Source organism: Aythya marila (genome assembly GCF_965140915.1).
Source record: "Aythya marila genome assembly, chromosome: 8".
In the NCBI taxonomy this organism is placed as follows: domain Eukaryota; kingdom Metazoa; phylum Chordata; class Aves; order Anseriformes; family Anatidae; genus Aythya; species Aythya marila.
Genome location: NC_139049.1, coordinates 11,446,776 through 11,460,366, shown reverse-complemented (window position 1 = coordinate 11,460,366; position 13,591 = coordinate 11,446,776). Strand labels below are relative to the sequence as shown.

Below are 13,591 nucleotides of genomic sequence, written 5' to 3'. Positions count from 1 at the left end.
CGGCCCCGGGGGTGTGACAGAGCCGGCCCCGGCCGTGCCAGTCACGGGGGGGGTGTGCCATGGCGGGCAGGCGGGAGGCCTCCATCCCCTCCTCCTTCACACCGATTGGCGCGCCGCGGTGCCAGTCACCGATCCCCGCGCGGCGATTGGCGAGGAGAGCCGTCAGTCAGGCAGCGAGGCGGGGCCTGGCGCGTCAGCGGCGGGCAGCAGCCGGGGGGCTGCCGATGGTCCCGGCAGAAGATGGCGGCCGCCGGCCGGGCCGGGCCCTGAGCAGCGCCGCGCCCGCTCCGCCCGCGGGGCCGAGGCCGCCGGGGGGCAGCGCCCGGCCCCGGCCGCACGGTGAGGGGCAGAGCGGGCACTGCGGGCAGCCCCCGGGCCCGGGGGGCGAGAAGGAAGGCGGTGGGACGGGATGGGGGACCCGAGGGGGTCGGGGGGGCGCGGGGCTGGCTCGCTGAGGGTCGGGCGGAGCGCCCCGGCCCTGCGCCTTTTTGGGCTGAAAAACCTGCGGAGAGGGTACGGCTGCTAAAAATCCGCGGCTGGAGCTTCAGAAGGTGCTGCTGGAGAAGTGTCCCGCTGCTGAGCGGCTGCTCCGGGAGGTACCAGCGGGTACCAGGAGAGCTGCAGGGCTCCCAGACCTCTTTCAGTTTTTTCTGCCTTTTCTGTTTTTTTTTTTTTTGTTTGTTTGTTTGTTTGTTTGTTTTTGCAGCAAAATGTGTAAAGATACAGCATGTGGGCTGATAACAGATACACAATTCGCCCCCCTAAAGCCCCAGCACAGAGGGGTGGCCTTGCCCATGCACCAGTTGGAGTTGGCAGAGTTGGGCTGGGGGCGTTAGCAAAGTCAGGCAAATTCTGCACAGAGGTTTGCTGGCAACCCAAATCAATACCTGCAGGAGAAAAGGGAAGTTTGGGAACCTGGAGCATGCCAGAAAGGCTTCTTGCAGTCCTCACCTGGTTTCCTCCAGCTGATTGTGCCTTGGTGACTCCAGATTTTGTAACAGCGCCTGGCGTTGGCTGTAGTGAGGAGCTGTCTTCTAGTTTGGAGCTGTTTTCTCCACACGTTCACTTATCTGAACGCCTTATTTACAGGATGATAGTTGTCTGGGCCCCCAAGACCTGCAAGGCCCCAGAAAGCTTTGCAGAAAAGGAATAAAGCCTTACGTGCCTTTAGGTGACTAAAGGTAGTGCAGTGATTCCTTGCGCTGGGTCACTTGAGAGAGGGCAGCATCAGATCCTGAACCTTCCTTGAACTGCTCTCAGCAGGGTGCTGCTGTGCTTGTTCCCTTTCTGCAGCTGTAGCGTGTGTTATAACCAGCACTGGGAGGAGAGAGCTGCCCCCTGCCCCTTGATTAGGGCTTATTTTGCTGTGCTGCAATAAATCATCGAGGCTGATGGAAAATGCTTGGAATGTAGAATTTAATGAAATCATGTGCTTGTAAGTACAACGTATGAAGCAGGAGGCAAGCTATGTTCCAAATACCTCATTATTAGGAGTAAAATTAAAAAAAATACACAGAACTTGATAAAGCCAACTATATTAGTCTGAAAACCAACATGCGTGTGATCAGATCTCTGAGCTTCATTTTTCATTTTATTCTTTTTATTTAGGTTAAAAAGGTTAGCAGAGTGGCCTGCTCTTCATTGCTGAAAGCAAGAGGCTAGTATGGGGACTGTGCTCGTGATTTGCATGAGTGTATCAACACTTCTGTGGGTGCAAGTCTTGGGGTGTGTAAATGCTGGCTGTGTTATCCTGACATAGGAGCCCTTTTCTGTCGTGTCTCAGAGCAACAACAGGAAAAAGTGTAGTGAATAGAGTTGTCCCGGGTCCTCAGTCTAACCCATGAGTTAGCATTTGGAGTGTTCTGAGTTGTGTATTACTCCTAAAGTATTTTGAACTAAATTGACATCTTAAATCCTACTTTTGCCCGGCAGATAATAAAATTCTTGTTTATTTTCTAAGGAATCTGACCTGGAAGAAGCCAGCCATGAAAGGTCATGGGAACATGTGCTGCCTGTCTCCACAATTACTAACAAGTAAGTACTCTGTGACTCTAGAGGCTGGAGGTGGACTTGGTTTCTGTTAGTGACAATCCCCACACAGGTGGGGAACACTTGGGTGATTCCAGACAGCCCTCAGAGTTGGTGGGCTGCAAATCCAGCCTCCAGCTGGAGGTGGAGGAAAATTACTCACCCCCATCTACTCCTAGGTGCCTTCCTGCTGGACCATCAGTTTGAGAAGATGTTCGTATAGAACTGCAGTCTGAAGACGAGGAGACCTTTGAAACTTGCCACCAGAAACATAACTCAGCCACCCCTGGGGTTTTTGACACCTCCAGTACCAACTTAGACCTGCAGAGTGAAGACAAAGATTTAGAGTGCTGTTCCTCTGAACGCTCAGAGGAACCTCAAGGAGGGAGAAGCAAGGATGATGCAAGCATCATTCTTATTAATGCTTTGGGGAGGAGGACCTGGAACCCATCTCTAGAGATGCTTTGACTTACAGGAGAAAGAAATGCAATGCCTCTTTCCAGGATGCAAGTGAGTTGCAGGAACTCAAGCAGATTCACCTTGTGGGAAACCCGTGTCACTGTTGGTAGCAAGCAGCTCTTCCTTACTGCAAATTTATAAATGCACATATGCATTGTAGTGGCAGGCCACATGAGTGTCCAGGGTGTGACGAGGGTTTCGCTGGCACGGCTAGTATCTGGAGGCAGCTAACCAGTGTGCACAACATAGAGCATTCAAAGTTTTTAGGAAATGGTGTGGCTGGGAACCCTTGGTCTCAAGTGCACAGGACCCAGGATGATGAGAACAACATCTATCAGGAATATTCAGATGACCATAAACGTGGAGAAGAATGTAAACTGTAAATCTGTCCAACGTGTGGCAAAGGTTGCCATGAACTTAACGTGCTTTCCAAGCACAAGGGGCTCTACTGGCAAGAGTCCCCACCCTCTGATGCTAGATTTGCAGAAGTCTCACTGCAAGGCTGCACAGCCCGCTTGGCCAGAACCACTCATCATCCCTTCTTTCCATGCATCCCCTCGTGTTTTAATGTATCAGTCCTAATAACCCATGATTTGTGTGCGTATTGGGTTTGGGTTTTGAACAGAAAATGACCATTTATCACCTGCACCCCACACAAACATGCTGGCTGTTGGTCCCATAAATGCTTCTGTATTGCTAGGGTCTTCCTAATGAATACTGATGAACAAAGGGATGTGTTAGGGACAGCGAAGAGGTACGTGACTTTGTGTGTCATGGGTCTAGGTGGAAGAAAGCCTTTGCTGTGCCCAACTGCTGCATTACAGTAAGAAATGTCAAAGATTTTAAATTCAGAAAAAATGCTTGTTTAAAAAAAAAAAACTCATGAGTTTTTTCCTAGTTTGTGAGAGTTGAAATGACAGCTCTTTCTCTGCAAGATTCTCACAGCAAAACTTAAATGCCATATTTCCATGCTAATAATGTACACTTCTGTTTGGTTTTGACTTCATCTCCCCATGTGCTGTTATTTGTAGATACCCATTTTGAAAACCTGTGAGCTTTGTTAAGAAGATCCACCGAGACAGCTGTCCAATGTTCGGCATAACTGCAACGCTGAAAGCAGGAGCAATCTCTGCAAGATCATGTGGTGGTGCTGGAGAGTGATGGTGACTGCTGGAAGCACCGCACCGGTCAGTACGATAACTGGGGGAGGAACGTGTAGTGGAAGAGAAGCTGTTGGGAGGTTAATAACGGGGCTTCACGGGGACTGCAGCTTCGACTCTTTGTGTTGAACAATTAGTCTGATGGTGCTAATGCAAGAAAGGAGTTGTGGGAATGAAATGTGTTGACGTGGAGTATGAACAGAGCTGCAGAAAAATAAGAAGACTTTGGGAAGTGGTGGTAGACAAATGGTGAAATTTTCTGCTTCAAATTGGTGGCTTATCAGCTGTGAAGGAGGGAGGAAAGGAGCCTGAGAATGCCGGGGACTGCTGTTGTCCTGTGGCTTTGAAAAAGCTAGATGGGATCCTAGGATGTGTCATTAAGAGTAAGGAAATAGTACCAGGTAGTGGAAGGCCTGGTGAGACATCAAAGAAAATGCTGCATGCAATTCTGGGTGTTGAGGCTGAAGGAAAAACTCATTCAAACAGGGAATGAGGCACAGAAGTCAGGGAGGTGGCCAGAGCCGTACAAGCACAGAGCCTGTTTCTTCTAACAAACCAAAGCCTGGAATCAAATCCAATCGCTGCCGAACTTCTGTGGAAAGGTGAGCAGTGACTGTTGGCAGGGGGTAATCGTGAGCTTCCTGATAGCCCTCGGGCTGTTCCTCTGCCTGTTCTTGCAGCTCCAAGCAGCAAGGCCACCCAGAGGGGCACTGGGGGGGTCACCCTGCCACCAGCTGCTGTGGGACTGGGTACGCTGTGACTACACTGCCTGCATGGGGCCAAGCTGAGCCCAGGTTTTGATGAGAAGCCCCACAGGTAGTGAGCAGGGCAGGGAAAAGTGTGGTGTTTTCATTTTGCCTTAATTTTTCCTTTTTTTTTAAAGCCTGCATCATGATTTAAATACTTTTCCCCCCATGGAAACCAGGCGGGCATGGTCAGGGAGTTTTATTAAGCCGAGCGGTGCCAGCCTGCTTTGAGAAGTTCTTCTTCGACAAAGGAAAAAGCAGATCAGTGACTCAACTAGGGATCTGAAGGTGTGCCACGGGAGATGCTCGGCATCTTGTAGGGAGTGAGGAATAGTTCCTGTTTTCATGCAAGTAGTATTAAATTAGTGGGAACAGTTGAAGTTGGTGGGTGAGTTGAGCCATTCTGTTCCAGGCAGTGACTAATGAAGACGACCGATTCAGGCTTGTTTTCTGCATCACAGAAGAAGAAAGCGCAGTTTGTGTCTCAAATGAAACCGGCCTTTCTGAGACATGAATGAGACCTTTCACTTAAAGCACGCTGCTATACTGCCTTTATAACTATTTAAGCGTACTGAAATCAAATAGCCAAGCTTTGTATTTGTGTGCACGTCAGTATGGAATTGTATCCATGCATACACACGTGCTTACATGGATTTGTGGGGGTATATATGTGCTTGTGTTCAGAGAAGTCTTACCCAGACAAAAGCAGCCATGAGGAAGTGAAGAAACAGTGGGAGTGCAGGGAATATGAAACATGGGTGTTAAGGAGAACGTGAGGGTCAGGGACAACCAAGGGAGTCATCAGGATGGAAAAAAATTGTGCTTTCCGAGGTTAGATTAGCAATTCAATGCAAACACGTTTTTAAACCAGGTGATTGAAAGCTCCCCGTGGAGCTGCTGTCATCAGAGGCTGCTGGGACAAATCTAGAAAACCTTGCAAATCCACAGCTTGGGATGGCATAAATGAAAACATCTTCCTCACAAGAAGGTTTGTGACTCATGCGTTTTGGACCGATTACCTTTGCATATATTCATATTCTCTGTTAGCAAGGTCAGTTTGCAAGGGCTGTTTACCCAGAGTATTTGAAGCTGTCGCAGCGGACCAGCTCTGGAAGATTACTAGCGGCACTTTGAAGCCTGGGAGGATGGTTAGTAAGCTTTCTGGACAGCTCTTTGATACCTTTTCTTGCCTGTTGCTGCATAACAGCGGTCTTCTCTGCATGGTGCCAGCTGATGGTGGCACAGGGGTCCCAAACATCCTCAGGATGCTTCAGATAATGCTGGTAAAGATGACCAAAGGTGCTCCAGAGCTCTCCAAACCCACCTTCTGTACAGAGCCTCTTATTGCTGCTGGGTTTGGCTGCTTGGCATAGTCCCGCTGTCTAATTGCATTACCTTACCAGTCACAAGGTGCTTTCCTCCAGTATCAGGTTCTTCTAGTTTTATTTAGCAAAGTAAAAACAAACATGAGTCCCTTGGATAAAGACTTGTGGGGGCAACTAGGGAGATAAGTGCAGGACTTTGCCTAAAGCGTTTGCACCCCGGAGTTCTGAAGGCTTCTTGTCTTTAAGTGAGTTAAAATTGTAAGTTGTTTAACAATTTATATTTGTAGAGGAGGCTGAATTGTTACAGAGGATTTAACCTTGATAAATGTAGTCTGTGTGTATTCTACATGCTGAATGTATATATTCTACAGCTATAATAGCAGAAAAATGGTTTTTCTCCTTCCACGTAAATGACTGCCTGTCTCATTCTTTTAATTAAAAAAAAAAAATCTTTACTGTGTTAACTTCTATTAATACCAGAAAATCACTGTTGAAACGGGTGTTTTATTTTCAAGGGAGGACTGTAAGGAGAGCTGAGAATGAGATGGACCTACCATGAAAGACTTGACTCTCTTGGCATATGCATCATCAAGGAGCTGCAGGTGAACACGGCGTACACAGCAGAGGATGGATGTGAAGGTGGACTGGGGCTCTGAGAGTAACACTTGTGACACAGGTGAGAAGCAGTCAAATTATTCCAGAAAGACCACCGAGGAGGTGGGCCACAAACCTAACCTCCAGGAGGAGGTGGACATGAATTTCTCAGAGACATCCAGTCCTTGTTGCAACTCTGCTGGACTGCCAGGTAAGCAGGAGCTTCCAGCAGAGCTGCAGAGCGAAGACAAGGAATCCTATGAGAGCTGCTACCAGAAACGAGGTGAGAGCACGGCTGGGATATTTGTCCCTTCCAGTACCAACTTGGACCTGCAGTGTGAAGATAAAGATGCAGGGCGCTGTTCCTCCGAGCGCTCCAAGAAGCCACGGAGAAGAGCGCGTGGTGATAATGAGAACGCCATCCTTGGTGCTGTGTTTGAGGAGGACGTGGAACCCATCTCTGGAGAAGCTTTGCCGTATCGGTGCAAGAAGTGCGGTGCCTCTTTCCAGGGGATGAGCGAGCTGCAGGAGCATAAGCAAACTCACCTGGTGGAAAACTCCTATCGGTGTCCTGTCTGCGCCAAAGAGTTCTTCCGCGCGGCCAATTTGCGCATGCACAAGCTGATCCATTCTAGTGACAGGCCGCACAAATGCCCCGAGTGCGACAAGGGCTTCATTCGCACGGCCGATGTCTGGAGGCACCTGCGCAACGTGCACAAGATAGAGCGCTCCATGGTGATTTTGGGGAATGGCATGGCTAGGAACCCCTGGTCGATCGTGCACCGTAACCAGCAGACTGTTGAGTACACCGACCAGCCTTGTGCGGAGAACCACAAGGCTGAGGAAGAAGACTGTAAGCCTTACGCCTGCCCCACGTGCGGCAAAGGCTTCGACAAACCTAACCTGCTTTCCAAGCACAAGGTGATCCACCGGCAAGAGAAGCCCTATAAGTGTCAGGAATGCGGCATGGCGTTCGTGCAGCTGCTCAGGCTGAAAAGACACCAGCAGACTCACTCCGGGGAGCGCCCCTTCTACTGCGAGGAGTGCGGAGGGACGTTCACCCGCCTGGCATCGCTCCAGCGCCACCAGCGCATCCACACCGGGGAAAAACCCTACTCCTGCGACTACTGCGGTCACTCCTTCACCGAGTCAGGCACCCTGCGGAGGCACGAGCGCACGCACAAGCTGGACAAATCCTAATTCTTAGTTCCTTTGTGGCTGCGGTCTCCTTTGGTTGCTTCGTAGCCTGAACGAGGCCTGTTGAAGAGGCCCGGGGAAAGCACTCCGCTGCATGCACTACAGCCAGTCTGGACCCACTTGAGCGAGGAGCTCAGGAACTTGTGCTGGTAGAGCTTGCACTTACTGGCTTTAAACTGTCTTCGCGTGAATAAATAGCTAAATTACCACTGAGTAACGAAATGTGAGACTTAGGAAGACTGAAATAGCTCACATGTGCTGGCACTGTGTCACCACTGTGAATCGGAGATGCATCTGCTTGAGCTTTTTGCAAGGATGCATGGGCTATGAAACTTCTCTCTGCAGTCTTGGTCACTGGACAGATTGGCCCTGCCCTATCGAGTGTGGTGGCTCCTTGGCACTGGGTCTGGAGATCTGTTGTTGCAGGTCTTTGCTAAGCCAGCACAGTCCGTGGTTGTCCTTGCGTCCTCCTTGCATTCTGCAGAGTTTTTCTTTCCATTATGTATTTTTATTTGGAGGGGAAGTGTCATGTTAGTTACTTAAAAAACAAACAAACAAACAAAAAAAAAAACACAAACAAAAGACCTACCCACAAAACAGTTCCTTAATAAACTAAACACTTATCAGCTGTATTTCATAAATGTTTCGGTCCAAGGGAGCACCAGTTCTTTATGCACCTTTGTGTTACTGGTTGAATGACTGTTAATAATGAAGAGAGTTCTATTTTCGTTATGACACTGCATGTTCTTGGGGCGAGGGATTTGAACTCATTTATATTTATGATGGGACTGTGCGCTCTGTATCTGTCCAGCTGAGTACGACAGTAGCAAAAGCTTGAGAACACAAAAACTGAAAGAGCAGGAGAAAGACACAAATTAAGTCACCTTTGCTACTTGTTGCATAGGAATCTTTTCCTAAACATTATTTCCTAAACATTTTTGGACATAAGGAAGCTTCTAACAAAACCATGTTTTTTGCCCTGTCTGTCTACTACTCAAAGTGCGTGCTAGACTCTTCACTTTGATTTAGATTCAAACGATCAGTGAAGAACAATTTCCTTAGAAAATAGCCAGGCAGACTCGAGCAGATGTTGCCAAATACCCCAGGACTATAACACTGAAAGAAGCATGTAGTGACACATTATGGCAGTGGGGTTTGTAACTTTGAAAAATAATTATGGCACTTAAAGTAGTCCATTGTTGAGCACTTTGGTAGAAGCATCCAGTTTGTCCTTAAGTGACAGCCCAAATTTCCTTTCTGTGTCAGAAAGCTTTGCTTCCTTCCCCTGCCAGCTGCTGTAATTTCACTGGTTTCTGTCTAATGCGTTCTGCCTTTTCAGCAGGAGGCTGTGCAGCAGGGTGAAAGTAAAACTTCAGGGTAATGTACCTTTGCATTTCCTACCAGGCTATTTCATGTAAAGAACTGATGTGCCATTTGTTTGCAGATTTCGTAGAGTAAAAATGACTGGCATTCCCCCGGATTTCGGTGCAGGTGTGAAGTCCAAGCTCCACGTTTCTGTGGTTAGCTGTGATGCTGTTTGAGGGGTGCTGACTGTTTAGCTGAGCAGGAGAGTTACAGTCCTGATTACTGGAGAGTAAACCACCATCCTCTGCGACACTTTAGCGTGATTGTGAATGGGAGATGAAATCTCCCAGTCTCACTAGTAGATCATTACAATTTCATTCCTCAAAGGAGCCTCCGGATAAGGGCTCTGATCTGCATTTCAGATCTTAGGGATGTGTTATGCCGTCTCTGAAGTGATGTTACACAGATACCTGCGCTGGGATGGATCTGGACCCTGCGTACCATTTGCATTTACTACAACTGTGAGAGAGACTTCTCCCACCTCCCCCCTGCAGGTAGTTCCAGTATCAAAGAGCTTTTCAGAGAGACTCAGCAAAGGGCCTTATCTGAGGGCTGCTTTGTCTCTGTGAGAGGAGAGATCTTCACACAGAGAAAGTTCTGGCTAAAAGGCAATAGTGGGAAAATGATCTGCAGAGAGAGGTCTGTTCTGCAGGAACCGTGCTGTTCCACATAATCCGGAGTGCCCCAGAGAGAGGGAGGATGGCAAGGTGACAGAGCTACCCTGGAAGCTGCCATGCACTGAGTTTGCAACCTCATCCTCTAAACCCGTTTTTAAGGTGTCAGCTACAGTCTCCCTTTTTCAGCATCCTCCTCTCCCTTGGGTGTGCAGTACTCTTGCCGTAGGGGGGTTTAATATCCAATTAAGCTGCACCAGTGTGCACACCTTTATGTTGTGTGACTGTTCTGCTTAGGCAGTTGCTGTAATTAGGACCATCGAGTTGTTCTGCTGATTGGGGTTAGCAATTGGTGGGATTTGTACCTGGGAAAGCATAATGGTGGAATTGTTTTGAACAAAGGCCTGCTTAATGGGAAAAGTAAATGGCTGGTGAAATGGAAACTACTAGGCTTAACTAAAAGGTTATTAAAAAGATACTTGCCTGGAAGGTTGACTTGGATGTGTGAAGAGAGTAATTAAAATGTACGATGGTTTCTGGGAAAAGTCTCTTGGACCCTCTTCAAAGAAACTTCCACAAACTCCTGCAGAAGCTACAGGAAATCCCTTGCAACCTAATTTAGCCCAGAGCTCGTCACTTCTGTGTTTTACGTTTTTAATGTCAAGGTTTGGAATTCACTCCTCTCTCGGTGTCAGTGTGAGTTGCAGGTAGACTGCAACAGGCATAGCCGGTCGCGATGGTGATCAAAATACACCTCGTCTGCCCTGCAGCCCCTGGCCAGTCCTTGCCCTCTGCAATGCCCTTTTTTTTTTGTTGACAGAGATGTTGCGTGGTAAGCAGGCCTGTGCTTGTGGAATGAAATCCAGCAGTGGCTTTCTGCCTTCGCCAGCTCTTGAAGTGCATTCGGTACCAGCAGCAGCTGTGGCTGTAGGTGGGTGTAGCAGCCTCGCACAAAGGAAAGGCTGCTGTAGTACAGCCTTCTGCTCCTCTGCGTGCCATCTTCCTCCTCTCACAGCTTGCCTTCGAGTGTGGAGGAGTCTGCAGCAGCAACCTTTGATGTAAGCAGGGAGTGCTAAGCAATCCATCATTTGTCAATTAATCTGAGCAAGGGGGATTGAAATCTCGGGAGCTGGCAGCTCTGATTTAACGTGAGGCCTCGTCACGTGGTGATCTGCCTCTGATCTTGTCGAGTTCCTGGTGGCGTGAGGAGCCCCCGCTGCGGCTTTCCCGTTTGCAGACTGAAAACAAGCAGAGGCAGAGATCTCACCGACAGAGCAGCAGATGAATAGCATTTCACTCGTATCATACGCTGGAAGCAGAAGGGAAAACTGGGGGTTTTATTGTGGAGGCTCCAGTTGTGTTGGATGCTCACAAAGTCAAAAATTCATGCCTCTGTGCAAGGTTGGAGTCATTATAAAAGCAACCACCGAATGGGAAGTAGCCCGTGCAGCAGGTAGTATGGATCTCTGCATGTTTACAGAGTGCATCCCCCCATAAATTCACTGTAGGGTGGCTGTGCCTCCGAACGTTGCTTTCCAGAGGAGAGCGTGCTGAAATTAATGTGCTTGTGCAGGCACAAGAAGGCAGGAGCTGTGAGTTCTGGGTGGGTCTGTTCCTGCACAAGCCACCAGCATCTTGTTGGCTGCAAGGACTCGTTAAGAAGCAAGTCCCTGGGCTCGGAGCTGTGCACAGGTACCAGCGAGGTAGGCTGGCTGTCGACTTGCCTGACCTTTCTTGAGGGACCTCTTGGGAAAATCACTGGTATTTGTGTCTCAGTACTTGCATTTAAAAAGCTCTTGGGCCAGTCGTAGCTAGATTTCATATTTATACCTTGCTTATTTAAGAAGTCTGGCTGTGCAAAACGTTTTGCCCCAGGAAGCTGAAAGAAGACAGGCTTTTTATGGTGAGAAGAGTCTGCTGGTGCCAAGTGCAGCGGGCTGGGGATGGTTTTTTACTCATGGCAGTGTGCCTTGAGTGCTTCTTGGAGCACTTTGGGGCTGGGGGATGCATTTTCCTGGGCACAGAGGTGGTTAGCTGGTCCCATCATCCCACTCACAGCAGCTCCTGGTCACACTGCAGCATCGTGCAGGTACAGTGGAAGTGGTACATGGAGGAAGGTACGTGGAGAAGGTTTGTGCTTGTGGTCCCACAGGTGAAACCTCTGCTGAGACAAAGCTGCCTGCACACTGTCTGCAGAGCCTCCCTCCAGCCTTGTGCACCATATTCCGAAACCAGGGATACCTGCAGGCTTGAGCTGAGGCCCAGGAAGGCATCTGTGAGTAGATGCAAGACCTCAGGTCCTGCTTCACCTCTGGATGTGTGCAGCTGCGCACCCATTGCGTGCAGGTACAGACACTGAAACGTGCTGTGTCTGTACAAATACCTGGCTTTCCTCAACGCCACTGCACCACACGTGAGCTAAAGCACAAGAGATTTTGGTTTTAGCTGTGGCAAATGAGTAAACAGAGAGTATTTACTTACCTGTGTATTCACTTGAGATATAACAGCAGCTTTAAAATAGCTCCAGGACTGGGGATTTTGTGTGAACACAGAGAATATCCCCGATTTTAAGCACATTATTTTCTTCTCTGTTCACACAGCATTACGCAGCATCCACTTCGTAATAGACAGTAAGCACTGCGAGACTGAAAGACAGAACTGGGTTCCCCCCAGCCTGGCCAGTCACTGGCAGTTAAAATACTTTAATGCTACAAGCACGTTGATTCTGAGCATGTTTATGGATCAGCTGCAGATATATTTCTGTGCATTCAGTAGCGCAGCACGGCCAGGTGGTCTGGGACCAGGGCTCGGCTCTGCAGCAGGTTTTTACCACGGTGAAGGGCAGAAGAAAAAGTCGTGACGTTCTGCACAGCTCGGATGCTGCTCCCTCGCAGAGGGTGGGGAATATTGGCAGCGGTGTTTTTCCGAAGCTCTGACCCACCGAGGAAGCGATGTCAAAGACCTCTCTGCTCCTCTTCCAACTGGAAATGAGGACGGCGCTTTTTGGATGTGCGTCCTGAAACTGATGTGCTTTCTTGTCCCAGCTGAGATAGAAGACAAGCAGCTCTGAGCAAGAAAAGGCCTGGCTTGACCTGTTTTATTCATACTCTTAGAAAGGAGAAGCAAATCTGGGGGGTTTTCATTGCAGAGCCTTGCTGAGTGCACTGTGCACTCTCCTGTCTTCTGATCTGACTTTCTTTTTAATTCACAGATGGCTGTAATTGCATTTTGGCTCCTCTACCCTTAAGGAGGAGTTTTAAGTGACTTCTCTGTCACATATTGTCAAGATTTTACTGGCTGACTGCGTACAGGCCTGTAAAACATGACCAGCACAGCATCCACCTTCCTTGCTCTTCCAGACTAGATCCCAAACCCTTCCTAGAAGAGCCTCACACTGGAGGTTGGACGAGCTGAAGCACAGCACTGCCGATGCTGGAGCAGCTTACACCCACTGTGGGTTCTGGGTTTTAACCTTGTGGGGCAAGGGGCTGCTCATCCTAAAACCCCAGCAAGCGCTGTGCTCCTTTTCAGAAGGTTAAGCAGTCAGTCTTGCGTGCAGGAGACTAAAATCTTAATAAACACCACGTTTTTCTTCTAGCTGATGAAACAGGTGGAAGGGGCTTTTTCTCGCATGCGCCAGGCTCTGAGCCCTTCCAGTGAGTAGCTGGGCAGAGGAATCTGGCTGGTAAAATGCTTTATTTTTGTTTGTTTTTGTCACCAACAGATAAACGGGTTGTTGGCCACTAAATATCACTGCCATCATCTGGAAAACCCCTGGATTCCAGCAGCTGGGGAGGCAGCAGTAGCTGGCAATTAATGATCAAAAGAGAAAGAATTAAAAAAGTCAAAAATGCGTCTTGCCCTTTTGTTCTTTACAACAGGCTGGCGAGAACAGGATGTTCCCGGCAGGAACTTTTAATTATTTCACCACTGCACATCTCTCTTATTCTGCAAGTTAGAAATGTCAGTTTAATTTTCTTTTAATTGCCTCAGCTCTCAGGTACTCGATAAAGCCATTTTTACCGACCGGCTGGTCCCTGTCCATGGCCTGAGAGCAGCTCGCTGCTGCACAAACACTCGGAGCATTTCTGCTTTGGGAAGGG

General features: G+C 48.7%; 1 protein-coding gene across 5 annotated transcripts; it reads left to right on the top strand.

The window, feature by feature from the left end:
* Positions 1-214: 214 nt before the first annotated feature.
* Positions 215-13,306, top strand: LOC309880927 (uncharacterized protein). Of its 5 annotated transcripts, XM_082766390.1 has the most exons (6): positions 215-339; positions 1,961-2,034; positions 2,208-2,538; positions 3,519-3,674; positions 5,265-5,381; positions 6,234-8,141. In XM_082766390.1, exon 6 carries the CDS (start codon positions 6,346-6,348, stop codon positions 7,510-7,512), a length of 1,167 nt encoding a protein of 388 aa, XP_082622516.1. In that variant the 5' UTR covers positions 215-339; positions 1,961-2,034; positions 2,208-2,538; positions 3,519-3,674; positions 5,265-5,381; positions 6,234-6,345; the 3' UTR covers positions 7,513-8,141. The 5 variants fall into 5 exon arrangements, 3 of the variants coding, with proteins under 3 accessions (XP_082622516.1, XP_082622515.1, XP_082622517.1); XR_014318044.1 differs by lacking the exons at positions 5,265-5,381; positions 6,234-8,141 and adding an exon at positions 12,089-13,306; XR_014318045.1 differs by lacking the exons at positions 5,265-5,381; positions 6,234-8,141 and adding an exon at positions 4,134-4,254.
* Positions 13,307-13,591: the final 285 nt, after the last annotated feature.